The sequence below is a fragment of the Malaclemys terrapin genome, chromosome 2 (assembly GCF_027887155.1).
Source record: "Malaclemys terrapin pileata isolate rMalTer1 chromosome 2, rMalTer1.hap1, whole genome shotgun sequence".
Taxonomy (NCBI): Eukaryota; Metazoa; Chordata; order Testudines; family Emydidae; genus Malaclemys; species Malaclemys terrapin.
In genome coordinates this window covers 65,157,388-65,184,427 of record NC_071506.1, presented here as the reverse complement: position 1 = coordinate 65,184,427, position 27,040 = coordinate 65,157,388, and the positions used below count along the sequence as shown (strand labels likewise).

The 27,040-nt window shown below is 41.0% G+C and overlaps 1 protein-coding gene across 3 annotated transcripts in view; it reads right to left on the bottom strand.

Annotated features, from left to right (window-relative positions):
* The window catches only part of TOX (thymocyte selection associated high mobility group box), a 265,158-nt gene that overhangs the window by 133,001 nt on the left and 105,117 nt on the right, over window positions 1–27,040 (bottom strand). For all 3 annotated transcript variants that reach the window (XM_054021071.1, XM_054021073.1, XM_054021072.1), the window contains exon 2: window positions 5,585–5,650. In XM_054021071.1, the coding sequence (XP_053877046.1) occupies window positions 5,585–5,650 (66 nt within the window). The remainder of the gene's footprint in view (window positions 1–5,584; window positions 5,651–27,040) is intronic.

The following is a 27,040-nucleotide window of genomic DNA, read 5'->3' as shown; positions in this document are numbered from 1 at the left end:
ATTTCCTCAGGGAAGGGACTTTGGCCTGATCCGTGAGGGTACCTAAGGACCTAACACCCAGATTTAGGTGCCTAAGTCCCAGTTTTAGGTGCCACTGTGATCCACAAAACCCCTGCTCAGCTGTCACTGAACCCTGCAGACACCTAAACTCAGTGCCTACATTTTTGCACTAAAAGTGCCTTAAGTGCTTAAGTTTCTACACCTGGGTATGCAGGGCAATCCAGTAGGCATGCTCAGATGCCACTTAACTCCATAGTAAACAGCTGGGGCAGAGAGAGAGGTGGAAGAAGTAGCAGGAACCTTGTAACCTTTAGGCCAGTTGTAGGGTATATGGGAGACCGCCTGTTCAAATCCATCCTCTGCTTTATGAGAAGGGATCTGAACAAAGATCTACCACCTCTCAGGTGAGTGCCCTGGACTATAGAGGGATTCTCACTCTCTTTCTCTGGTCCAATTAATATGTAATTATTTAATTAATTGGAACACCTTCAATAGGAGAGATTAAGGGAGAGCCTCATAAGAATATCCCATAGTCCACCCAGCAATTTGGATTTAAGGTCCTATCTCCATCAGATGGGTGGGGCTTAGGATACACATCTCTCCGCAGAAACTCCCACTGGCTAGCTTAGGTGGGAAGCTGCCTAGTGTGCTGGCTTTGTGGATTCCATTCTAAGGCTTGGTTTACACTGGGGTTTGGGGGGGGACGAGCTAAGTCAGTCTAAGTTATGCAACTTCAGCTACAAAAACAGTGTAGCTGAAGTTGATGTACTTAGAGCTACTTACTGCGGGGTCTTCACTGCGGTAGGTCGACTACTGACACTCCCCCGTCGACTCCGCCTACGCTTCTCGCTCCGGCGGAGTACTGGAGTCTACAGGAGAGTGCTCAGTGGTCGATTTATCGCGTCTTTACTAGACACGATAAATTGACTCCCACTGAATCAACTGCTCCGGAGGTAAGTGTAGACATGCCCTAAAAGATGCCCATCTCTCTCCATGCATTGTATAGGGAGCCTAGGCACCTAACCCAGGCTTTGTGGCTCACAATGTTGTTCCAGTGATTTTTAGGTGCCTAAAAGTTAGGCATTATGACACTCAGCATTGCAATACCTAAGTACCTTTATGAATCCAGGCCTTTGCCTTCTTTGGTGTTTGTACAGAGCAAGGTATGCTGCAGATACCAATCAAAAGAAATAATAAGTAATAACATATATGAATACATTATGTGCTTTTTTAGGCAAAACAGGATCATTTACATTCTCTTCTGGCACAGAACTCTGAACCCATTTATTTCTACATATAATTTGATTCAAATCATTTCAGTAGAAGGGGGTGGGAAAGAAATATTTTAGCTGAATTATGCCTTTTCTGTGGTATTTGAAAAAGCCCTTAATTTAAAGACCAATAGTCCATAATTTATTCTAGTCACTTTAATTATTTTAAGAAACCTGAGGTATTCAAATATGGAAAAAATTCTAAGGGCAAAATTCTATCCTTAAATGCACATATAGTGCATACATCTCCTACATCCTTCACTGGGGATTCTACACAGGATCCAAAGGTAGATTTTGTCCCCAAGCACATACATGTATACTTTTCAGAGCTATTTTTTATTTCCAGCTTTTTAAATTTGTGTAAGCTAATTTTTTAAAAATCACTAAAAAAATCTCTAAAATAATACTGTCTACAAAAGCTACACTTTTTCTGTTCTTTTAAATACAGCTGTTGATGCTCCATCAGGTATAACATTATCAGGATTATTTTAATGTTCTGAGGCTCTTGCTATGAACAGCCATACCTCATGTGGGGACCCAAATGGTGACCTGAAAAATCTAGCCCTCCAGCAGATAGGAGTTGCAAACATTTAACTTCACCAGTCTTCCCACCCACAACTACCTAACCCTATTATCCAATCCAGCTTCCCTTACTCTAAACCACCTTGCAACAAGTGACTTACTAGCTCCCCGTAAGGGAAGTTAGGGTAGAACAGAAGGAAATAAGAAGTAATGGGTGTTAGTAACAGCTGTGTGTTAGGCCACTGGTGAACCAAAATCACTTTTTATCATGATGACCAATGTTGTCCATTGTTTCCTTGGACTCCCCCAGTCTGTGTGTATCCATCTGTTGTCTCTTGTCTAATACTTAGATTGTGATCTCTCTGGGGCAGGTCAATGTTGTGTTTGTACAATGCCCTGATCCATGACTAGGACTCCAAGGTATTACAGTAATACCAACAATACAAATAATAATAATATAGCAGTAAGGGGCATGGGAAGTTTTTATTAAGACACAAACAGGATCAGCTATCTATTGTACATTTAAAGTACCTATCACTATTGTATTGTAGCAAAGATTAGACTGGCTCCACACTGGGCCGAACACTTCTGAAGACGTTCAGACCCAGTACATAGGAGCGGGATACACTCGCACTCTGCCAATGAGAGTTGTGGAACTGCTGGAATGGGGGACAGGAATGATTTCCCAGTGCAACCCATAATTCCTCACTGATTTTGGTCCTCTCTTTTCTTCCCATTGGGGCAGTGCAGGTTAATGCAGCCCCAAGTCACAAACTCTACTACTTGGGAGAGAAGATGGGATTTGGCAGCTGTGTGTAGTCTGTACAGTTGCCCCCTTTACCATTCATGTCCATGGAGCCCAGGCAAACCAGAAAGGTCTCCAAGGGCTCTGTGCAATGGAGTTTTGTATAATATTATGTATTGTGTCTAAAAAGAAATTATGTAATTTTATATTGTGCTGTATTTAACCCACAAATTATATGATGAGGACTTATATGACGAACAATTTGTCTCCATGATTCCAATTACAGGTACGTGTAGAACATAATATACTAGTAAGAATTTGCCGTGCATGGCAGTTGGCATTGCTTTGTTTTAAAATGGTAAATATTCTCAGATTGAAGTTCAATTAGCAATGAAAATGTCACATAGCTTTATTATATGTTTGCTAGTATAACTCATTTAGAAGCGGCTTGCAATGTGCAATCCTACACTAAGTATATCATAACCAAAAATACAATACTTACATATGTATATAAAATATATCCAGAGATAGCAGTGCCAAACAGTCTTTTGGGACAGTCTAAAAGAATATCATTAATTTTTACTGTATACTTACACTCTGGCTCAGTTCCAACACTGGCTTTCAATAAAAATCATTTCAAGTATAGAATTATGTTGTTTGCTTGCAGCAACATCACAGGAACAGTAGTGAGCCATATGTTGCTACTTAGCAACTTAGTCTATAAGTCCCAAAGCATGTACTGATTTGAAAATTGAACAGAAATGATAATTGTTGAGTGATGCTGTGAGGCAAGTTGTCTTGGATTACCAGGCTATGCAGATGTTTGATGTTATGTAGAAAAAGGAACAAAACTGTATTTTTCCTGTTTGATGGCTGGATTTTTATTATGTTAGCCTAAAGGGGATAAATTGATTAAAAACCCTTACAATAACACAAGGTGATGTTTCCCTGAATATGAACACATTCCAGTAAACAAAAGGAATTTGAAGTGCAAAGTTCAGCTTTCCAAGACCATTCATCACAATTTTGATGTCCAAACTTTATTTCACTCTGCAATATGTACTATTTTACATCATCTGAATTCTTTGAGATATTGGGGTTCAGGAAATATTAGAGAGCAAAGTTAAAATATAACTATCTAGTTACCGTTCATAGTTTCCATAATTAAATGATAGCAATGTCATTTTTTATAAGATTTTTGTGTGGAAGATCAGATGATTCGAACTGAAACAAAGCACGTAGTAAACACATTCTGAAACGTCATAAAAGATTAAAAAGAGTATTGTTATTTTTAAACACTTCAGTTTAAATTATCCAAACTATGCACACACACACAAAGTATAATAATATCAACCGAAGAAAATCATTCTAATGTATAATGTGAATTTCTAATCCTTTATTCAAAACTATTTAAGACAGACAATGATGCTCTGAAAGGTAGCAGCTGCTTTATAACAGCAATCATTCACAGAGTTTGTATTTCTACTGTTTCAAACAAATTCAATTAGCCCTTGCACTTCAAAACCCTTAAGGCATAAATGAGATGATACTAGGTTGCTTTAATCTAATAGTAATACTAAACTTGTCAGTACAGTTTTTGGATTAATGGTTAGAAAAAAAATTAGTAATATAATTTTTCATTTTTTAATCAAACAATTCTATTCAAAACTACCTCTGGATCTTGGAGGGTTCTTTGCTGAATGAGTTCAATCATACTAAGAATCTTAAATTTAAAGTTCGGTCTTCCAAAGGCATTCTTACAGTAACTTCAACAGCAGACAGGGAGGTAATGTGGTGGGAACATTCACATTTTAAATATGGGCTTTTTGACTGATAATATAGCTCAGCTCACATAAAAGATAGTTAAAGAATGAAAGAGAATAAACCTATAAATTAAATTTGAGTAGATAAGCATGACTATCTAAAAGTGCTTCTTTATAAAGACATTTAGCTCTGAGTATAATGTCAGTTTCCAAGACTGTTCTTTCAACCCTGGGATTATACCCGTCTACCCTCATCTACTAGTCAAGATGCAAACAAACTAATTTCCCACTTAACCAGATATCTCCATGTAAGCCCATAGTTTTTGTCATGCAGAAGAGTATCAGACTGTCCACTATTTGAGATGGGTACTGGGCTACATGGATCACTATCCTGATTCTTTATAGCAATTCGTATGACCCCGGCTTAAATAATGGACCTGTGCTGCTGTCACTATGATTCACTGACACAGAACTGAAATGACTGAAATGTATGGAATGTAACAACAGAATCAGAATTCAAATTCTCCCTCAGCATATGACTGCATGCACCCATGCACAGGTTGCTTTGCTTTTGTTTTTAAAAAGCAATGGCACTCCTTCAGTTTTACAAGCCTAAAATAAATTAAAATGAAATTAACTTAGATGAAAAAAATGTCAACATGTGGACATATGCCACATTTTAATGGTTCTGATAACTTACAAATTGTTCCTTGCAAATTCTCCGTAAAAAGGACTCAAAAATATTTTTGAACAACTTAAACCATATTATACTCTTTTGACTGCAAGATAAACCCCAGCAGTAGATTTTGAGAGACTCGTTATGCTAACACTAATGGTACAACCTTGGCAACATTCCTCAGTCATATGATTTTTGTTAAAAATGCAATTCTTCATCTACAACTGGCCTAAGAGTGATAATTAAAGCTATTTGTGATAGTGTAGCTTATAATGATTAACTTGTCTGCAGTCAGATAAACAAATAACCTGCACCTGTAAAGACTTTATTTCCTGAAGGTAAAACAACTGTTTAGGAAAGATCATGCTGGCAAAACAGCTGCTTGCATTCTGGAGAGGAAACAAGGTAGTATCTTTCAACAAACGCCAACTCTGGTGTTTTATCAGCTCTATCTCATTAACTGGAAAGAAGGCTTAAATGCTTTGTTTATAAATTATGATTATTCCTGATTGCAGCAGTAACTGATAGTGCCACTCATTTGCAATGCAACTCTTTGGATTTGTTTAATTACAATTTGAAACAAGGCAGAGAAGATTAATTAACCCACCTGGCTTGCTGGCACATAGTCCTGGCTCGGCTCTGTCATACTCATATACATGTTGTCACCGTCAAACTGCGAATGAAATAATAGTAAACATTCAGCAATCTTGAATGTTTTTCAGCATCAACTGGAAAACAGTAGCCATAAAATAATATTATAGCCCGGTTTGGAAGACTTGTAATTGCATGTGTGCATCTTGTCTTTGATGTTCCTGTTGTCATCCTTATTGACCCTGGATGTCAGTGATTTGGAGTAATTAGTGCTCTAGTAATTACAGCAAGCAAGCAAGCAATGAATGGTTTCTTTTCATCTGCAATCTGTTTTAAAACAAAATGGCTCATTTTGTGCACCATGTATACATTCTGCTGTTGGTTGCAATGAAGTACTAAGTGAATTGCACAGTTTCTGACAAGAGGAAGATGATAATGGAAAATGTACTAAAACGCATCTTAATGGATTCTAACTTTACATTTTGATCAAGAACAAGTTTGGAAGTTTCAAAACAAATTAAAATCCACCTTATTGAAATGTCTCCAAATCAGAAATTAAGAAGAAGGTTCTTAGGCAAATTTCAGGCATTTGAACATCTGAAATACAGAACTTACAAAATTGGGTGGCATAAGTGGACAGTGTGCTTGATGTGTAAATAAAAATGAATATGAACATACAACTGTGAAATTACCCTTCAGTAAATTATAACAAATAAAATTAATGGAATTTGTGTGCAAACTGATTTTTCTTCTTTTAAAAATAGAATTAGATATAACAAAAACAAGACTGAGAGAAGCTGATTAGGAAGAGAAGGTCTACCTGGAATGAGACAGCTAGAATATAAGGCTGGTCAGGTATCACCACAAAAAAGCATGAGACTACTTTTTTTGTACTATGTAATCTGGACACTGTGCCCACAGAACTCGCTTCATATTCGTTCAAATGTCTGTGCCAAGTTTACAGTGTGAGTAATTATAGTCCTAATATGCAATCTAGAGTTAGGAGAAACCTTTCCAAGCCTTTGGAATAGATATGGAGAGCTACAGGAATGCTCATCCTTCAATCATTAACTGAGAATTTCCAGCTGTTACTAGGTCTGTTTAAAATAACTTTCACCTGACCCCATCTGTGCATACTCAGAGTGACATATTTTGGAAGTGGGCCATTATTTTGATGATGTGGCAAAAAAGAGTGGCAAGTTACATAAGGCGGGATTTTAAAAAAAATGTTCAGCTTTGACCTTACCCTATTCCTACTGAAGTCAGTAGGATCTACTCATTGACTTCTGTGAGAGCAGAGTAGGCCAACACTGACCATTTTTGAAAATCCTACCTGTAATACACAGTACATCCACATGGTCATACGGACGTAGCATTAGGAACATTACTGCTTGGGGCAATACATACAGATGAGAAACCAAGCTTCACGCAGTCTCCTGCTGGGATAGGGGAGGGTGTTGGTATTCTTACCTGAGTGCTCTTCCTGGACCCTGCTCAAGGGATTCAGTCTTCCACATTTACCCTCAGCTAGAAAGTGTCTGATGCATTTAACACTCCATCCCTCTCCCTCAACCCACTCTGGCTGTTGGAAGAGAGAAGGAGCTTTCTCCCTGTGTCACTCCACACCCCATCTCAGAGCCTACTAGCTGCCCGGGGGATGAGGGTTTTCTTTGCTACTTCACACCTCTGCCTCTCGCCTCGCTGTATGATTCCTCTGCTGCAAGAGGGTGGGGGTGAGTCTGTTACTCATTTCAGCCCTCATTTTTGGCTCCCCTCCTCAGTGAATAGCCTCTGTGCCTGCCTCCATCGCTGCTCTTAGGTTTCACAAACAGGAGCAGAATAAACTGAGCTGGTGCTTATTGATTTCACTGCTGCCCAAAAGGAGCTGAAAAACAGCAGTAAAAACTGGCAAGGCTGCTGCTGTTATTGTTATTTGTATCATGATAATGCCTAGATGCCCTAACTAGGATCCAGGCCCCATTGTGCTAGGTGCAGTACAAACACTAAGAGATACCCCTGCCCCAAAGAGCTTACAATGTAAATAGACAAGACAGACAAAGGGTGAGAGGAAGGAAGTGCTGTTATACCATTTCCAAATGAGTTACCAAGGCACAGAGAGACTAAAAGGAAAGGGGCATAGAGAAGATACCTCATATAGTAGATTATAGCTATTGTATGTTAGTAAACTCAGTTATTATGTGAAAGCTCTGGACCTGGTATCTTGACTTCTCCAAAATACATTACAGATTTTCTGAGCCTATGCATCTAGTCATGCTTTCTAACTATGAAAACTTCCACCAAAGACGGGAAGTGAATGATTAATTTAAACCTATGCTCAAATTGTACCTTTAAATCACCTTTGTACCTTTAGTTCTTTCTTTGACAGAGTGTGAGCACTTTTCATTGTGTTTTTATTTTAAAGCACCATGGTGTAAAACTGCATAAAAGATGATGTATAATCCACTAGTGATTTATACATAATTTTAATATTTGTGGCTTGTAGATATTGTTGTTAACCTGTATTACCAAAAATCCACTAATCCTGAAAAAGCTTTAAAACTCGGTTTTAAAAAACAAACAAACAAAAAACCCAAATGCAAGCGGTCAGCATTGTTTGAGGATGCTTAATGACAAGTGACGTTCTCTGTTACTAAGAGATGCCATAATGAGACTAAAGCAAAGATGGGATGCAAACAGAAATCATCAAATGATTATGCTAAAGGAAAGGTTGATCTTGTTATGGAAACCATTAAAGATAAAAACAGAATTGCTCTGTAAATGCCACATTATTGCACTGTTGAAAAACCATCCTCATGGTACATTGGTAAAATATTCTAATGACAGATGTGACAGAGTGGGGATATGTCAGTATCAAAGTGTAAACTCCATTTTGAATTATGAGCTCCATTTTGTATTATGTGCTGAACACGTCTGAACTTGCCCAAGACAGGTTATTGTAATACATTCCAGAGTGGCACCCTACCCAGGAAACGTGTTTGAAATCTCACTGAAGGACCATCACAGTGAAGCCTTCAGGAGGGCAATCTAGGGCCATCAACTGTGACTGTCCTTCAACTACTGCCCCACTCCCCAGTGGTTTTTCTACAAAGGGGCCTCCAGGAGGAGTGAACATGACAGGGGGAGTGAGCTGGAGTGCCCCAGAGGGACAATGGCAAAAGGAGGCAGATATTTAAAAAGGAGATTTAAGAACAGGATGCTGTTCTGAGCCGTGGGCCAACCATCATCACACATAGGACATGCAGCAGAAAGAGGGTAACAGATACTTGCCTAGCCTGAACTGCCAGCAGACCTTGGACTCTAAAAAAAAGAGTGAAATCAGATAGGGGAGGGTGCATCTCAGAACTTTAGTTATTTTGCAAAGATCTGTAACTCTCTAATGCTTTTAAAAGTAAAGTCTCTGTGATTAAGGGTATGTCTACACTACCCGCCGGATCAGCGGGTAGTGATCGATCTATCGGGGATCGATTTATCACGTCTAGACGCGATAAATCAATCCCCGATCGCTCTGCCGTCGACTCAGGAACTCCACCACGGCGAGAGGCGGAAGCGGAGTCGACAGGGGAGCGGCGGTCGTCGATCCTGCACCGCGAGGACGCGAAGTAAGTGATTCTAAGTCGATCTAAGATACGTTGACTTCAGCTACGCTATTCTTGTAGCTGAAGTTGCGTATCTTAGATCGATACCCCCCCAACACTGTAGACCAGGCCTAAGAAATTCCTTTACTAAGCTTGTGTTCTTTGCTTGCCAGCCACACTGTCCCCACAGAGGTTACACTAGAAGCTTGGACCTCCCACAGCCTTGGTGGAGCTCTGCAGGAGTGTGTGTAAGTGATTAGTGACGGGTTGGAGGCACTGGTTTCAGGGTCTAGCGCAGATGGACTGTGGAGTCCCATGCACCAGGGAAGGAAGGGTATCAGACAAGAGATTAGAGCCAGGGAGTGAGCCCTATAGACCCTCAGCTAGAAACAGTGACAACTCTGTCCAGAACCAGTTGACTTAGAAGCATATGGGACCCAGCAATTGGGTCCACTCACAACAGACTGGTGACCATGCACAGTGGTACCAAGTCAGGTTGTAACAGCACACATTTTCAAATCCTTACTAAAGGATAATTTTCAATGCAAAAATTTTTTGAAAAAAAAAAAAAAATTGTTAAAGTCTTCTAAAAGCACACAATTTCTGCCACATCCACTCATAAGATGTATTATCATTTCACAGGTGACTTGTATAATTGTTTAGATTTTCTTCAGTACTATACCTAGACACTATGTATAAGTTCTCCAGGCTTTTTTCTAACTTGTTCCCCAGACTAACTTGCTATTTATTGCTCTCACTATGGGAAGGGGGTGGAGTCCAACCGTCTGCTGAGTCCAAAACAAGGAAGTGTACATTTTCAAGCATGCAGATGACATATCTAATACAAAAATTCCAATTGGTGGTTTCAATCTGAATGACTGCACTACAGCTTTTATATTTCCAGTACACTTAATAAAGGTCAATGTAGAGGTGGACAGAGGGTGTTGTTCTGCTTCCCACTTTGAGCCTGCATGTGTCAATACCTGATAGATCCCTGAAGTTGTTAGTCTCCATACAGAGCACTGAAGATGCGTTACTGAGCACAGCGGGCTAGTAGAAGTAGGATGAGACTGACAGAAGGACGGCAAAGTCCAGACATAGCGGAATGTATCAAAGACAGCACAAGCAAGAATGGGGTACTATATACGTTTTTTGTGTAAATGTATATAGAAAACAGTGGGCACGCAGGGATGAACTATGAACTATCTCAATTGGGCTCCAGCTCCCTTTAACCTTGAATGTTAAATAAAAAAAGAGCCCTGCAGTCTTGAATCACTTGATAAACTATTTCTTGCATCTAGAGCACCTGTTAAATATGCAGACAGAGATTGCAGTGGCTTCTGTTATTATTTTACTCAACACAAACTGAATTATAGATGTATCCACTCACAGAGAGACCTGAACCACTAAAACTAGACTTTTTTTTCCATAATAGTTGAGTAAAAATACTATACTTTGGGGCTTCTGACCTTTTCAAAACCCCAAACACCTGGCCACACCTAGGATTGGGCCTGATTCTGCACTACTGAAGTCTGTGGTCGTGAGAGCAGAATCAGAGCCCTACAGAGATAACTTCCCATTTTCACTGTCAGTGTAATTTTTGTGAACATCCACTTCTGTCCTCTTTCCTCTGGACCTTTTCTTAAGTGGTACATTGTGAAATAAAAGATTTAAAAAAAAGTTAAAAATCAAAGATAGAGGTGATGGGAAATACACACAAGTAACTATGCAAAAAGCACAGCTACCTCTATTAGCTTCCAGAGCATTGCTATGTCACAGCAGAATAGTGGCTCCTTAGACCTTACAGATGAACTCTGAACAAATTGGACAAAATTATACCCTTGGTGGCTTCAATGGGAGCCATGTGCATGGACCCATGGACAGAATTTGGCCCACTGTGTTATTTATGGAGAAAGCAGGGGATACACAGATCCTGAGGAAAAGCTTAAGAATACTTCTCAAACTGCTTCTAGTTTATGCATAAGAGAAACACGGAAATAAAGTCGACTAAAACAAAACAGTACATTAGCAAAACTCAACCATTTTCCAAAATAGCCTTATTATACCACTGAGAGGCAAATCAGAGGTAACCATAGCTAGGTAAGCGGAGGGTCCTGCCTACATATTCTCAGCCACCTGTACAAAAGATGAGAGAAAAGAAGATTATGGAATTCCTTTAATTCTGATTTTAAGAAACTGAATACGGGCTTGATCATACAAGGTGCTGATCACGCCTGATGCGGCCAGGCACTTAAGCACATGCATACCTTTAAGCATGAAAATAATCCTGTTGAAGTGAAAGGGGTTACTCATGTATTTAAAGTCAAGTATGTGCTTTAATGTTAGGATCAGGCCAAAGTGCTCAGAGCTTCGTCAGCTCACACCCTAATTCCATAAATATGTGCAAGCCTTGCAGGCTAGAAAATACCTTAAATTTCTGGTAATCAAATTATTCAGAACATTTGAGTTCATATGTATGTACAGTGTAATTTTCAAGGACCTAGATACCTCAAATAATTGGTAATTGATCCTTTCTAGATGGCTGGTTCAAATATGGCCAGGCTGGTTATGACCAAAATTTAATCACTATCACACAGTTGCTCCAGAATAAGATGTCCACATGGCGAGTTATTCTAGAATAGCTATTTTGGTAAATTTCCAAGTGTAGACAAGCCTTCAGTCAAACTGATGGTGGGGTCCCCATCAAAATATAGCAATACAACAAATGACTTCCGTTTGCAGTCTCAGCAAGGATATCAAGAACTAACTGGCATGGAGACTTGGCTCATCTCCTCACCAGGAGGGTGTAGGGGTGAGAATTGAGGCACACAGCTAGGGCAGTGTGGATTAGTTTGGATTGCTGCTGTGCTTATTCTGTATTATAAAAAGAGGACCATGAAAAAGTAAAGCTGGTTGGGAATTTTCAGATTTTTCATTAAAAGTGGGAGGAAATGGTGACTGTAAAATATTTGCAGGTTTTCATCTATTTGTTTGTTTTTAATATTATTTCAACAGTTCTACTCTTGCACTGAAATCGCTTGTACTGCTACTCTTTGAAAAAATAGTTCAGGGTGTTCTATATGCCTTCTAAGTTGAAATTTGACCTTCAACATGGTAGGTCATGTTATGAGTTAAATATCCCATGCCATCTTTTATTTATAATTTGTGATGATGTACTCCTATTCGTTACACCTATCGTTCATTAAAAAGACCGTGACAATACTGTACTTACTTATTTGATGTGTTGTTTTCTCTTTTTTAAAAGATCCCTGCATACAAGTATTTTTCTATTTTCCCTTAGTTTCAGAGGCAAAGAGTCAAACATCAAGCTATAGTTTTACCTGTCATCCTTTTCCCAAAATGCTTTAAAGATGACAGATATTCATCTCCTCCTCTTTCCCATCCCCAATAATGGGAGCCTCTCTCACTGCAGCTTATCGTTTTTCCAGGTCAGAACACTCTAGACCTATTATAACTGTATATTTCTCACAGTGAATCAGCTAGAAGAAGTTGCTCAAACCTGGTGTTATCAGCACCCTGGCGACTATCTACCCAAGGGGCCAACCACGTGACAAACAAACATACATATTAGCACTGGAAGGAACCTCCTGAGTAATCGACTCTGTCCACTGCATCATCACAGAATAGTTTTCACTCTCCCTAAGGCACTCTCAATGACTTATTGTCAAGTCTTGCCTTGGATACATCTCCAGAGATGGTGTTACCACAACCTCCCTTTCATGGCACAATTGTCCATACTGTTCAGAGGTTTTACTGCTTTATCTTAAGACTTTTTTTGTCAGTCCTTTTGGCTACTGAGACTAATGGCTCTTCCTCTTAGTAACACACTTGAATCCATTGAACAACAGATGTACTGTTTACCCACACTTCTCTCTCCTCTAGGTGGCCTAGGTTCAATCCCTTTAATTTCCCCTGAGGTTAGGTTTTCCAAACACTTCCTTGTTTGTAACCCCAAAGCATTCTCTCTAGTTTACTAATGTCTTTTCACAGAATTGTGTCCTGCCCAAAATGAATTCAGCATTCTACTGTGGACAAACTAGTGTTCTCAATTATCAAAAACAACAAGGAGTCTGGTGGCACCTTGAAGACTAACAGATTTATTTGGGCATAAGCTTTTGTGGGTAAAAACCTCACTTATTCAGATGCATCGTGGTTTTTACCCACGAAAGCTTATGCCCAAATAAATCTGTTAGTCTTTAAGGTGCCACCAGACTCCTTGTTGTTTTTGTAGATACAGACTAACACGGCTACCCCCTGATACTTGATACTCAATTATCAAGTCTCCCTCCTAATATATTTCTCCTTAGCACTGTTACCTTGTCAGTGTTCATCCATTCTGTACACTCTTCCTCACCACACAAACAATTTGTAACAAGCTTTGTCTCTACTGGCCTTGACTAGCAGAAACCGCCAAACTTCTCCTTAATCTGTGCGCAAAAAGAGTGGTGCAGAATGCTGCCACACAAAACCTTGGGTCACATTACCTATATTAAGGAAAAGATTAAGGACTGAATTCTCCTACTCAAGTAGCAGTTGCAGAAGACCCTAAATGCAAAGACAAAGTTCTGCTGTTCTGGAAGAGGTAGACCCCAGAAATGACATACCAAAGGTCTCCACTTTCATTACTTCCCATGGAACAAGCTCTGTAGTTAGGGTTGCCAACTTTCTAAATGCACAAAACTAAACACCCTAGCCACGCTTCTTCCCCGAGGTCCTTCCCCCTTCCCCACCCCTTCCCAAGGCCCCGCCAACCACTCACTACATTCTCCCTCCCTCGGTGGCTCGTTCTCTCCCACCCTCACTCACTTTCATTGGGCTGGGGCAGAGGGTTGGGGTGTGGGAGATGGTGAAGGCTCTAACTGGGGGTGTGGGCTCTGGAATGCAGCCAGAAATGAGGAGTTCAGGGTGCAGAAGGGGGCTGCGGGTTGAGGAAGGGAAGTGGAGTGCAGGAGGAGGTACGGGCTCTGGGTTGGGGGTGCAGGCTCTGGGGTGAGGCTGGGGATGAGGAGTTTGGGGTGCAGGCTGGGGCTCCAGGCTGGGGCAGGGGGTTGGGATATGGGGGAGGGTGAGGGCTCCAGCTGGGGGTGAAGGCTCTGGGGCAAGCCCAGGGATGAGGGGTTTGGGGTGTAGGAGGGGGCTCCAGGTTCGGGGGTTGGGGCTCGGGGTTGGGGCGTGGACTTACCTCGGGGGCTCCCGATCAGCGGCGCAATGGGGCTAAGGCAGGCTCCCTGCCTGTCCTGGCTCCGCGCTGCACCCCAGAAGCAGCCGGCAGGTCCAGCTCCTAGGTGGGGGGGGCCAGGAGGCTCCATATGCTGCTCTCACTCGCAGGCACCACCCGCCTGCTCCCATTGGCCGCAGTTTCTGGCCAATGGGAGTGCAGAGCCAGTGCTCGGGGCAGGAGCAGTGCATTGAGCCCTGTGCCCGCCCGCCCTCCCCCCCGCCTAGGAGCTGGATCTGCCGGCCGTTTCCGGGGCTCAGCGCGGAGCCAGGACTAGTGGGGACTAGCCTGCCCTAGACTGCAGTACTGCCAACCGGACTTCTAACGGCCCAGTCGGTGGTACTGACCAGAGCCGCCAGGGTCCCTTTTTGACCGGGCATTCTGGTTGAAAACTGGATACCTGGCAACCCTATCCATAGTGGTCTCCTTGCTAGCAGTCTGAGGTAATGCGAGGGCATAATCAGTGAATCTATAACCAAGCGGATCCATGGGCTTAACCCTGCATATATGAACTGCATAGTGGGCCTCAGATAATTCTACCGATTTGAAACTGTAGTAACAGCCATACACAAGGTGTGCAGATGCTCTATATCCATCCCCTGCACATAGAGGATTCTGATCCTAAGCCCCCCTTACTCCTTGTCACACACTTTGTGCAGGTATGGTGTCGAATCCTTGGAATCAGGTGCTGATGGTCTTAGGGGGCCCAATGCAATAGTGAGTCAGTGGAAATGCGGGAGTCCATCTTGACAGAAACGTACACACCAAGCAACTACATTAATTGCATTAAAATTACAATACAATGCAACTTACTAATCTTATTGTGTTAATTTTATAACAATTTTTAAAGCGCTAATACAAGTTTAAAATTTAATACAATGTGATTAAATGCAAACTACCTTGATAAAGCTGTTCTTATAATGTTTTTATGATGTAAAATGGTTTCTTATTAGCTATGGATACCGCATTTTCCCCACAGTATAAAAATATCTCCTTCTGTTTTACCCAGGGCCGGCTCTAAGCACCAGCAAAACAAGCTGGTGCTTGGGGTGGCACATTTTTAGGGGAGGCATGGCCGGTGCCAGAATGCCACCCCTGCCGCCCCTAAAAATGTGCCCTGGCCACCCTAGCTCACCTCCGCTGCTGCCGCTCGCGCACCGCTGCTCGCCCTCCCTCCCAGGCTCTCAAACCTGGGAGGGAGGGGGAGATCCCGAGCTGCTGCGGCGCGTGAAACAGCTGATTCGTGCGCCGCTACTCCCCCTCCCTCCCAGGCTCTCAAACCTGGGAGGGAGGGGGAGATCCCGAGCAGCCGTGGCGTGCGAAACAGCTGATTCGCACACTGCTGCTCCCCCTCCCTCCCAGGCTTGGGGAGGAGGAGGGGCAAAATTATTTGCTTGGGGCAGCAAAAATCCTAGAGCCGGCCCTGGTTTTACCCTATCGCATCATCATTTTTGTTTTAGTTCAGTGATCACAGAACTTAGCGAGATACTTTATCCATTTTATTAATCAATTAAAGTGCTTTATAAAGCTATATGCTTCACAGAAATTATGCTTTATCCCTTTTGTGCCCCATATTATATTCTCTCACCTCGCTGTACAAACTACTATATTATTAACATACCTTGCTCTTGATCTGATATTCTGCTAAGAAAATTACCATCATCTTCTACAACTAAGAACATTAAGAAAGTGCACATTAAAGTTGAAATAACTGGACTGAATAATTTTTAAAATGCTCTGTGTGTTGCTGTGGAAGACTGAAATTATACAAACATGTTTTAAGCTATGGGGCCCAATTCCCCTCTGTGCAGCCCCACTCATGCGTCTGCATAAACACGGCTATTGTTTGGTCCCTAATGTACAATATTTATAGTTAATTATTCTTATAGGGCCAAATTCTACTCAAAATTACAGTGGTATGAATCTGGAATAACACCACTTAAATCAATTTAATCCTCTATTTCTATGGTCAATTAAAGCAAAAGAGGGAGTAGAGGAAGGTAGGGGGGGCATGTTCTTCTCTAATTTGCAGACTTCCAATCCCAAGGCAGGCAAAAAGGTAATCTAGGTGTAAATAAAAACAACATTTGGTCCTCTATATTTTTTTAAAAAGCAAGCATAAAATTTGTTGAATTCAATGGTAAATATGCATGCGGAAGTATGCAGAAAAAATATGCCCATGATTAGAATCAAGTTTAGAATGAAACATCTCTTTACACAAATGATGCCTGATTTACTGTTGTGTACTCTAGATCAGTGGTCACCAACCCATAGAGCGTGATCGACTGGCCAATCCTGGAGCCTCTGCCAGTCGATCGCGATCTCTGGCCGCTTAAAGTCCCACAATGCAGTGGGGCTAAGGCAGGCTCCCTGCCTGCTACAGCCCCACACTGCTCCCAGAAGTGGCCATGTCCCCGTGCCTGCAAGTGGCATGTGCCTGCAAGTACCACCCCCATAGCTCCTATTGGCCGGGAATGGGTAACTGCAGTCAATGGGAATTGCAGGTGCAGTGCTTGCAGGCAGGAGCAGCGTGAGGAGCCACATGCCCCCCAGCGGGCCGCAGGGGCATGTTGGCTGCTTCTGGGAGTAGCATGTGGCCAGGGCAGGCAGGTAGCCTGCCTTAGCCCTGCTGCGCCGCTGACCGGGAGCCACCCAAGGTAAGTGCCGCCTGGCAGGAGCCTGCACCCCGAACCACCTCCTGTACCCCAACCCCCTGCTCCAGCCCTGACCACCCTCCTAGAGACAGCACCCCATACTCTCTCCTGCACTCCGACACTCTGCCCCAGCCCGGAGCCCCCTCCTGCACCCAAACTCCCTCCCGGAGCCCACACCCCTCACCCCCTCTGCACTCCAACTCCCTGCCCCAGGCTCATCCCGGAGCCCCCCCACACTCCGAACCCCAACCTCCTGCCCCAGCCCAGTGAAAGTGAGTGAGGTTGGGGGAGAGCAAGCAATGGAGGGAGGGAGGATGGAGTGAACGGGGCAGGGCTTCGGGGAAGGGGTGTGGCCTCGGGGAAGGGGCAGGGTAGATCCTGCATTGCAGTTAAATTCAAAAAGTGATCTTGTGCATAAAAAGGTTGGAGACCGCTGCTCTAGATTTATGCTGGTGTAATTCTGCTGATTTCAAGCATAAATAGGAGATTAAATTCTACTTAGTTGAAATTAAACTCTACTTAGTTGCACTTACTAGCAGTCTACTTTCTTCTGATTTTAAGGAAGGCTGTTAAAGGTGATCATATTTGTTTGGTGATATTCTTCTAACAGAAGCGTTAAGAGGCTCCAGGAATTTGAAAGGGCTAGGTTCTTAATAGCGGAATTCATAAAGATCTAGTCATGCAGCAGCACTGTTTTCTCCCTGAGCTCTACAAAAAGCAACTACATTTCTTGTAATACTCTTTCCTTTTGTGTAAGCACCTGCTGGTTAAAGTTCAAAAATAATTGCAGAAGACAAAAATGTTTTATGTCAATAGACATGTTTTGATAGGAAATTAATTTTGTGTTTAAATCAATGGTTTGAAATTTTAACTACTGCTTTGGTATGAATAAAGTGATTCATTTTCCACTTGTTTTATTTTTCCAGCTCATTAGTGATATGCAACTTAAGTGTTTTACATGTCTAATAGTAATTCAGTGTTTGCAGTTCAGAATGGCTTTTAGGTGTGTGGGCTCTTAGGCTATTTCTACAACACCACGGTAAGTCGACCTAAGTTACGCAACTCCAGCTACGCGAATAACGTAGCTCGAGTTGACGTAGTTTAGGCAGACTTACTGTGGTGTCTACACCGAGCTGGGTCAAGGGCAGACACTCTGCCATCGACTTACCTTACTCCTCTTGTTCCTGTTGGAATACCGGGTTGACCAGAGAGCGCTATGCTGTCGATTTAGTGGATCTTCACTAGACCAGCTAAATCAACCTCGGTACATCAATCACCAGAGTGTCGATCCCGCGGTAATGTAGACAAAGCCTTAGGAGCATAGGGCTGGAAGGAACTCCAGTGTTCTAACTATTGTTCTGTCACAGGCAATCTTGTCATACAATCCCTCATAAATTTATCAAGCTCCAGCTTAAAACTAGTCAGGTTGTATGCCCCCACAATAGTCAGCACATTGACTGAAAGCTGAACAAGTATTTTATACATTACAGTGCATTGCTGGAGAGCTTTGTTAACACAGAGCAATGTGAATTACGTAACTGATTTTATTTCTTTTTGTTAAACACAGCACATTGGAAATATATAACAAGGTCCTTTCAGGAATACAAAGTAAAAGCAATGTCATGTAATATGCTACAACAGGTAGACATTCAGTGTCTTAGACAGGATTAGCCAACAGATTTATCAAGCAGCCTCTAAGGAAAGCAGAGTTCAAGTCTGGGCTCATCAATAATACATAAATAAACTAAACAATTAGGTACAAAGTGGCTATCTTGTCAGACAACTTATTAACCGATAAATGATACACTCACTGCAGTGAGTGTAAAAAGGAGAGATATGTAAAGATAGAGAAAGAAGACTGGAAAAGGAGGAAGAAAGCTGTTGCACTTTCTAGTGCATTTGTGGAATTAGCATTCCTATAACTCATCCTGCTATGTAGGGTTTGGAAACCTGTGGGTTATATTTGATATATCATATGTACTGCAATATATAGGCACGAATGGGGTACACAAAGGATATGGCAACAGCTTTTACTTGGATTTACTTCACTTCTGCCAGTTTAAGATTGGATAGAAGTTTGTATAAGTTACTCTGTTTTCTAACCAGAAATATGAAAAATAAAAATATACTCATTTTTTCCACCAGATGCCTAATACTAGAGCATCGGTTTCAAACACCTGACAGGCAAAGTTTACACAGTAAACTACAGCTGCATCTGAGTTATAATATCACTGCTGGGCATTGCTGTAATTCAATACGCACAAAGGGAGACGTCTTTTTCTAGAAAAAAGTCTGGGTATAAATATAAAGAAACTTACACTCAAGTTTATTCTTTAGTTAAACAGCAGCAAACAGTCTTCAAAAGAAAATGTAGGTTAGTAAATGTGTAAATGGAGCGATTCATTCATTCTTTACCAAATAACTACATATTCTGTAGGCAGATTTTAATTTCCTTTGTTGCACTGGATTGCAATGTCCAGGGGGGAAAGGAGATGGTTGAACACTGACAAATGAAAGATTTTTTATGATTAGCTTGGGTTTCTGAGAACAAATTAGCCAAAAAAACCCTTCACATCTTTGTAACTTCCATAACTCAGAACCCCTAAACACTAAGGTTTCAACATTTAATATAATATAATATACTTAACATAATGTATTTATATACCACCTTTCATGAAAAAGTATACCAAAATACTTTAAGAACACTGGCTCAAATTCAGCTGAGTTCATGCAACTCCCAGTGACTCCTACAGTTGTTGTGTGTGGAAGAGGAGCAGATTTCAGCCTTTACACTGAAATACAAACTTTACAAATGGATAAAGAAATCCATCACTGAAATGCAGCCACTTCCAGCATGAAAAATAGAGACTATTCAGTAATGAATTCCACAGCAATTTAAGACAGGAAGTGAAGAATATTTTATCAAACTGGATGTGTAATTTGGATGGTAGATAGGGATTAACCTCCTACTCTTGTAAATATTGCCTTAATCACAAATGGTGATCAAGATATTGATTTCATTAAGATCATAACCTCACTGGATTGGGATTTTCAAAAGCATTCAATGTTGCCTTAACTCTGGTCTCACTGAAGTCAGTAGTAAAACTCCCACTGATTTCAATGGGAGGAGAGTTAGGACAACACTGAGTACCCTTGAAGATCCACTCTTATATCCCTGCCCACACACTGGAGAATTGGTTTAGTATTGACTCAGAGGGAAGAGGTCTACCTACTGAATCACTAATACAGTTTGCTGTAACATCTATGATATGTATGCTTTGGAGGTCTTCTGACTCAGCCAACCCTGACAGGTAACAGCTGATGCAATCACAGCACATAGTGGTGTGGTGATAGACCACATTGAAAATTCAGAAATAAAAAAAAAAACCCACAGTGGGATCAATTGTGTAAATTTTATCTGTTGTTTTGGCAACAGAGCAATTTTGACCCCCAGACCCTTCAGTGCCTACTGGCAAGAGGGGTTACAAGAATATTCTGATCCAGGCATGTGCATTCTAGCTCACCAAAGAATATCATGAGGTATTCAATAAAAGCCAGGGTCACATTGGTCATTTATATAATTGTGAAATGTATGTATAGATACTATGTAAGTAGTTATGTATTGTATACTGAAAGTATGTTCTAAAGTCTGTAGCAAGGCAAAGTTGACAAACACATTTTCTGTCAGACAAGAAGTTTATTCACCTGTCTCTCTGTTGGTCTGTAAAGTAAGCATTGTACGCTAGCACAATGGCTACACATCTACATATGAAGTCAACAGGTAGATGTGAAATCAACAGGGCAGCTGCACACAAGGGGCTATCTTCACTCAGAGCACAGACAGTGAACTTTGGGAATAAAAGTAGAAGGCAAAAAAAATCCTACCCCTAGGAAGTAATCTGGAAGTGCGATTACATTCATCAAAATGGGAACACAACCAGCCTTGGTTGAAATGCTGCAAAGGGCATTTGGGGTGACAAACTTCTTTAGACAGGAGGTTAGCTTGTTAAGTTTAGTCTCTAGAAAGTGTTTTATGATTTTGTTTTACATGTAACCCTTCTGTTTCCATTATCTTTACTCTCTACCTCTTGAGTCTTAAATCTTTGATAGACATATTGTTCTTTTCACTATAAATATATCTCAGTGCTGCTCAGCTTTAAGCAAGAAGCTGATCCTGAGCTGAATCATGCAAGTTGGTGTATATGCTGTTCCCTTTGGGGACAGCAGACCTGGTATTTTTGTGAGTGTTCAGTGAAGAAGGGGCAGACACTACAGAGGAATGCTTCAAAGGGGTTGAGGACTGGGTACATGTAATGTTAATCTGCAAGGCAATGTAAGGGCTGGCATAGCCCAAAAGAAAGTGCTTAGATGGCTCAGAGGCTGGTGGTGCCAGGAAGCAGACACCCAGTTAAGCATTAGCAAGTCTCTTTCAGACTAGAGGCAGGGGAAAGGAGTAACAAGGGGACTCACAGTCCTGTGTACCCTGAGCACCATCACAGCAATTGGCTGAGATGTAGGGTGCACAGTGCAAGCTGAATGGGAGATGGGCAAAGGCGGGGTGAAGCTAACCTTTGCACTCCACCAGTTGCTCTGTCCCTCAAGGAGCTGAAATGGCAGTTGGGGATCAGCAGGGCATGGGGAAGCTCCAGCAGTGACCCTTTCCTCTGGCAATACCCCTAGATCAGTAGTACAGATTAGGATATGGTATAGTGCCTGCCGTGCCTGCGCTGCACCATTGGAGAATTCCCCCTGCATTGGAAAGATCCCACATGGCCTGTTATGCCAGTTCCATAGCTAGATTCTGCTGGCAGCTCAGCACAAAATGGCTGCTCCCACCCAAGATTCCATCCTCCTACTGTAGGAAAGAAGCAGTTTAGCACAATGTCTAATAAACAGAATAGATTTCAGAATTGCTACATCCTAATTTGTATCATATTTATGAGATTTTGTAGAAACATGACATTCCTTGATGTATTTTGTATAAAACTTGGCTGAAAATACATTTCACAGAGTGAGGTATGGAGTGATAAAAATGCAATTAAAGAATACCGGCAATTTTACTTTGGCAAGTTTTTGCTGTGCTCTTGAATTTCTGTATATATAATTTTTGGACCCTTTTCACCTGATAGCCTGTGTGTGTGGACATACACACAGTCAAATAAAGGTAGCCCCAAAACTACACCTATAACTTCTGTCCTTTAAACATGAATGTAGGAAGTAATACTGTACACTTTAAAATTATGAAACTCAAAGTATTTTTGTTCAGTGAAGCTAAAGGAAATTGCTTACTATGGAACCAAGAATGCAATGAAAAGAAAATTAAGCACTGGTCCTGAAGCTAAAAAACAGAGTAAATCGTTTATTTCCTCAAGCAGAAAGGGAGTCTAATTTTCCAGAATAAACTCACAGTAATATTAAAAAAACAAGAAGTATAGAAGTACAACTACAAAACCAAAAACTAAAACAAGAGGTACACGTTAAAAGAAAATAAACAGCAGCTCTGGAAAATTCAAGTGTTAAACAACATTCTACATCAGTAAGTATAAAAGAACCTTGTAAATTATCTCATTATTCAGAACTTTTGTTTGATCTTCAACTGCTTTTTGACTTTGAAAATTCACTCCATCCGGAGCATTATTTTAATGGATCCAATTGGCCTACTGCAAGGAAATACTTTTCAATGCTGCTTTAACAATGTCCATGTAAAACATGAATTAAAATTAACCTTTCTTTTGGTTGCTGTAAGTAAATGTGCAGTGCATACACAAAAAGAAAAATAATAAAATATAAGGTATAAGGTATCAGGTATCTCTTGAATATCTGTGTGTGTGAAAAGATTTTACCTTCTAACAAAGACTTAATCCTCGAAAAGCTTCACTGAACCACTTCGCATGCTACAAACATTTTTGAAAGTGTTTCTTGGAGCCTTAAGGAGGGTTAATGCACTCTCAGACTATAATCAATGAAAACAGCATGATTTACAGAATCTATGCTCTTTGTCAAATTTAACCAGTGTATCACTGCACAGGATCTCTTTGCTGGCAGGAGCTTACTGCATGATGGAGATGCTGGAGTCCTTGTTACTCTAGTTGTACCTGGCAGGCTTTGCTGTGTCTATACAATGATAAAATGAAAACTCTCAGGACAACCTCAGCTATCTGTCTCTGCTGCTCAAACTACTGGATGTAGCTTTTTGTTGCTTATATTAAAAACAGTTGTTTTCAGAGATGAAATGAAACTAAGGCGAAGCGTGACAAGCATGTGTTACAACAAAATTATGTTATCAAAAGGCTAGCAGCCTGAACAATAAAAATATTCCACAAAAAGAAGAACAGGAGTACTTGTGGCACCTTAGCGACTAACACATTTATTAGAGCATAAGCTTTCGTGGACTACAGCCCACTTCTTCGGATGCATATGTATGCATCCGAAGAAGTGGGCTGTAGTCCACGAAAGCTTATGCTCTAATAAATGTGTTAGTCGCTAAGGTGCCACAAGTACTCCTGTTCTTCTTTTTGCGGATACAGTCTAACACGGCTGTTACTCTGAAAAATATTCCAAACTCTTAGATATTTAACAGTTAAATGACAATTTACAGCTGATCCACCAGTCTTGCCTTCTCTCATACTGTGTCTGTGAGTGAACTACCATAATATGCCCAGTCATATCTATTTAGTAGTAGATAATCTTCGATTTCAAAATGTGCATTTAAAAAACAGAATATTTCATCAAGGTCATACACTGTCACTCTCTGCTCACAGGAAGAATTAATACATTGTCTCTAAAGGCTACATTTTCAAGTGATCTTTTGGAAATATAAATATTGCATGCAAAAACTGGCATTTGCATATGCAAGCCAGGTGTGCATGCACAAATCAGGGGGCTGTCTTAAAGTCAGTTTATTCTTAACATTGTTACACGTATGTACCAACTTAAATTCTGAAGGATCTCTAAGGACATTACAAACTATGAGGTCTCCTCTTCTATGTTAGGGTTTCCAACTTTCCACACACCACACATGCCATACACCACCACGAGCCACACGAGCAGCTCGGCCCCTGAGGCGGTTGTGGCAGCTGCTGCTGTGCTGCCGCCTTCCTTCTGCTTAGGGTTGCCACCTTTTCCACAGATCAAAAAAAAACCAACCAGACATCAGGGCTTGTCAAATGGCATCTGGACACACAAGCCAAAACCCGGACTGTCTGGGTAAAAACTGGATGGGTGGCAATGAGGTAGATATTGCACAAGTTGTTCAGTATTCAGGAATGGAGAGAAGTGTGCTGAAATCTGCAGAAGCCGATCAGTGGGCCTATGGATCAACAGTTCAGGGAACATGGATTGGGAGGGAGAGAATGGGGCCAGGGAAATGTCTGGTCTTCCTGATACCATCCTTATAATGAGCAGAATTTACCATGTAACATACTATTGATGTGAAAACCTCCTTCCTTCGAGCAACCCAGGGAGGGGTCTGGACAGAACCCCTCTTTTTACTTGTCCTCTGCCCTGGGCAAATCTAGGTGGAGCCTGGGCAATTCAATGCACTTCCCAAGTGTGTGCAATGTTCACTTAGCCTACTGTTCACTTCAGAACAAAATGGAAACTGAGGGATCTTATATGCAAAAATATTCCCTGAATAATGATTCTGCAAGACTTAAAAGTATCTGTAACAGGGCTACTTCTTAACAAAGATGTACTTGGAAGTCTAAAACTTTGTACATTAAAGCAATACACCTTTTACAAAAAGGTGGGCATTCTAAGACTAAGTACAATGGAAGTCAGAACACAGTCATCTAATACTAGAGCAATATCATAATTTAGAAGCTAGTAGTGAGGAAGCACTGTAAACATGTTTAAATATTCTGCAGTTTATATCCTAACACTTAAACCGCTGTGCAAATCTACAGGGGGTGACAAAACTGACAATAGCCCCCCCGTTTCCCCCTTCTTATATGGTTGTGTGTGTTCTGCAGTGGTACATTATCTTCTAATTGACTCCCGTCCTCTTGCTAATATTGAGATAGGAGAGCAAGTCAAATACTATGTACATGTTCACAGTAGATATTTTAAACCAGAAAAAGCCAAATAAGGCTTTAGAAGTAAAAGTAAGTGCGATTATTTCAAAATAAAATAAAACAAATGCATATCTCCTTTATGTTATGTATAGCAAAATATAGAGATTTGCTCCTACACAATCTGGTCATTCTGGAAGAAAAAAATAAAGAAACGTACATATTAGGACCTTTCACCCTAGTGGCTGAAGTATTTGTTATACACCTTTACCTTGCTATAACGCTGTCCTAGGGAGCCAAACAATCTTACCGCGTTATAGGTGAAACCGCGTTATACTGAACTTGCTTTGATTCACCAGAGTGCACAGCCCCGCCCCCCCCGGAGCACTGCTTTACTGCGTTATATCCAAATTCGTGTTATATCGGGTTGCATTATATCGAGGTAGAGGTGTACTATTTATACTTTTGTGTACATTTCACAAGCTTGTGAGTTTCTGCTGGGGGCTGGGATTTGTTTTAATTGGTTTATCCAAGTTGCTACATTTAGTATATTTGGCATTCACTTCTTTACTGGCCTTGCTCACTCCTTCCTCAGTGAGGGACATATTGTACCTTGTATCTGTGTTCAGAAAACATTGCTTTCAACACCAGTTGGGGGCCAAACCCAAATTCCACTGTAGTCAACAAGAACAAATTTGCCCCTAAAGTCACAATATGGTCGTAAATATGAAAATTAGTTTCTGGTCCAGCATGTGATTTGACCAATATTCCCCGTAGAACATGGGGGAAAATGGTATTCCACCTTCAACTGTTTTTAATAGCAAAGACTACGGTTATCATTATACACCTCTACTCCGATATAATGCGACCCGATATAACACGAATTCGGATACAACTCGGTAAAGCAGCGCTCCGGGGGCCGGGGCTGTGCGCTCCGGCGGATCAAAGTAAATTTGGTATAACGCAGTTTCACCAATAACGCGGTAAGATTTTTTGGCTCCCGAGGACAGCGTTATATCGGGGTAGAGGTGTACTTTAAAAGGCTCACCGCTGCAACAAAAATGACTAATCAAAATTCACATTGGCCCACACAGCAGCTTTCATAAGCTGTATTTATCGTTTAAGTCTCCTTTACATAACTACCTGGATAATAAAATATATATTTAATCATGTAAAACATTTTTCACATTGCATTACTGACTTTCGCTGACCATTTCAAAACTGCACCAATACAAGTTGATATATTCTTTTGGGAAATATATTTTGTTTCATCTGAAAAATGTAGCCCTCTCAGCAAAAAGAATAAAAAAAATAGTATCATATTTATCCATTTCCTACACACAAAAGTTAACATATGGTACAATGTTACCATATGCTTGACTTTGTAACAGTAGACTTCTATTAGTAATGTTAGCAATTATTATTGCAGTAGTATAGTCCCCTGAAACAATACCTCATTAACCTTGAATATCCTTTAAACCCCCAGAGAAAAAGTTACCCAAAACAGTCCATATTTCCAACATATGATGTAAACAGTCTACTTAATATAAATGTAACAATGTAAAACAGCCATTATGATATACACTAACACAATGCAAGTATGTTATATTACACAATGTATGTACCTAAAATCTAAAACCAAAATGACAGAATAATTCACTTTTTGCTGAGTTGATCAGGCTTCTTTTTACTAAGTCACAATACTATTAGAGCTGAGTTGTGATGGATTTCATGGTTTGAGAGGACTGTGAATTTCCGTGATGCAGGGAAAGGAGCCTAAGTTCTGGCAAGAAAAAAAATATAAGAAGCTTCTCACGAGAAGGGAAGCACGTAGGACATATATTTTTTATCTTCTCTTTGAGGGAATGTATGAAATCCTTTGATCTGTAGAGACAAGGTGGGTGAGGTAATATCTTCTACTGTACCAACTTCTGTTGGTGAGAAAAACAAACTTGTGACCTTCCACAGACCTCT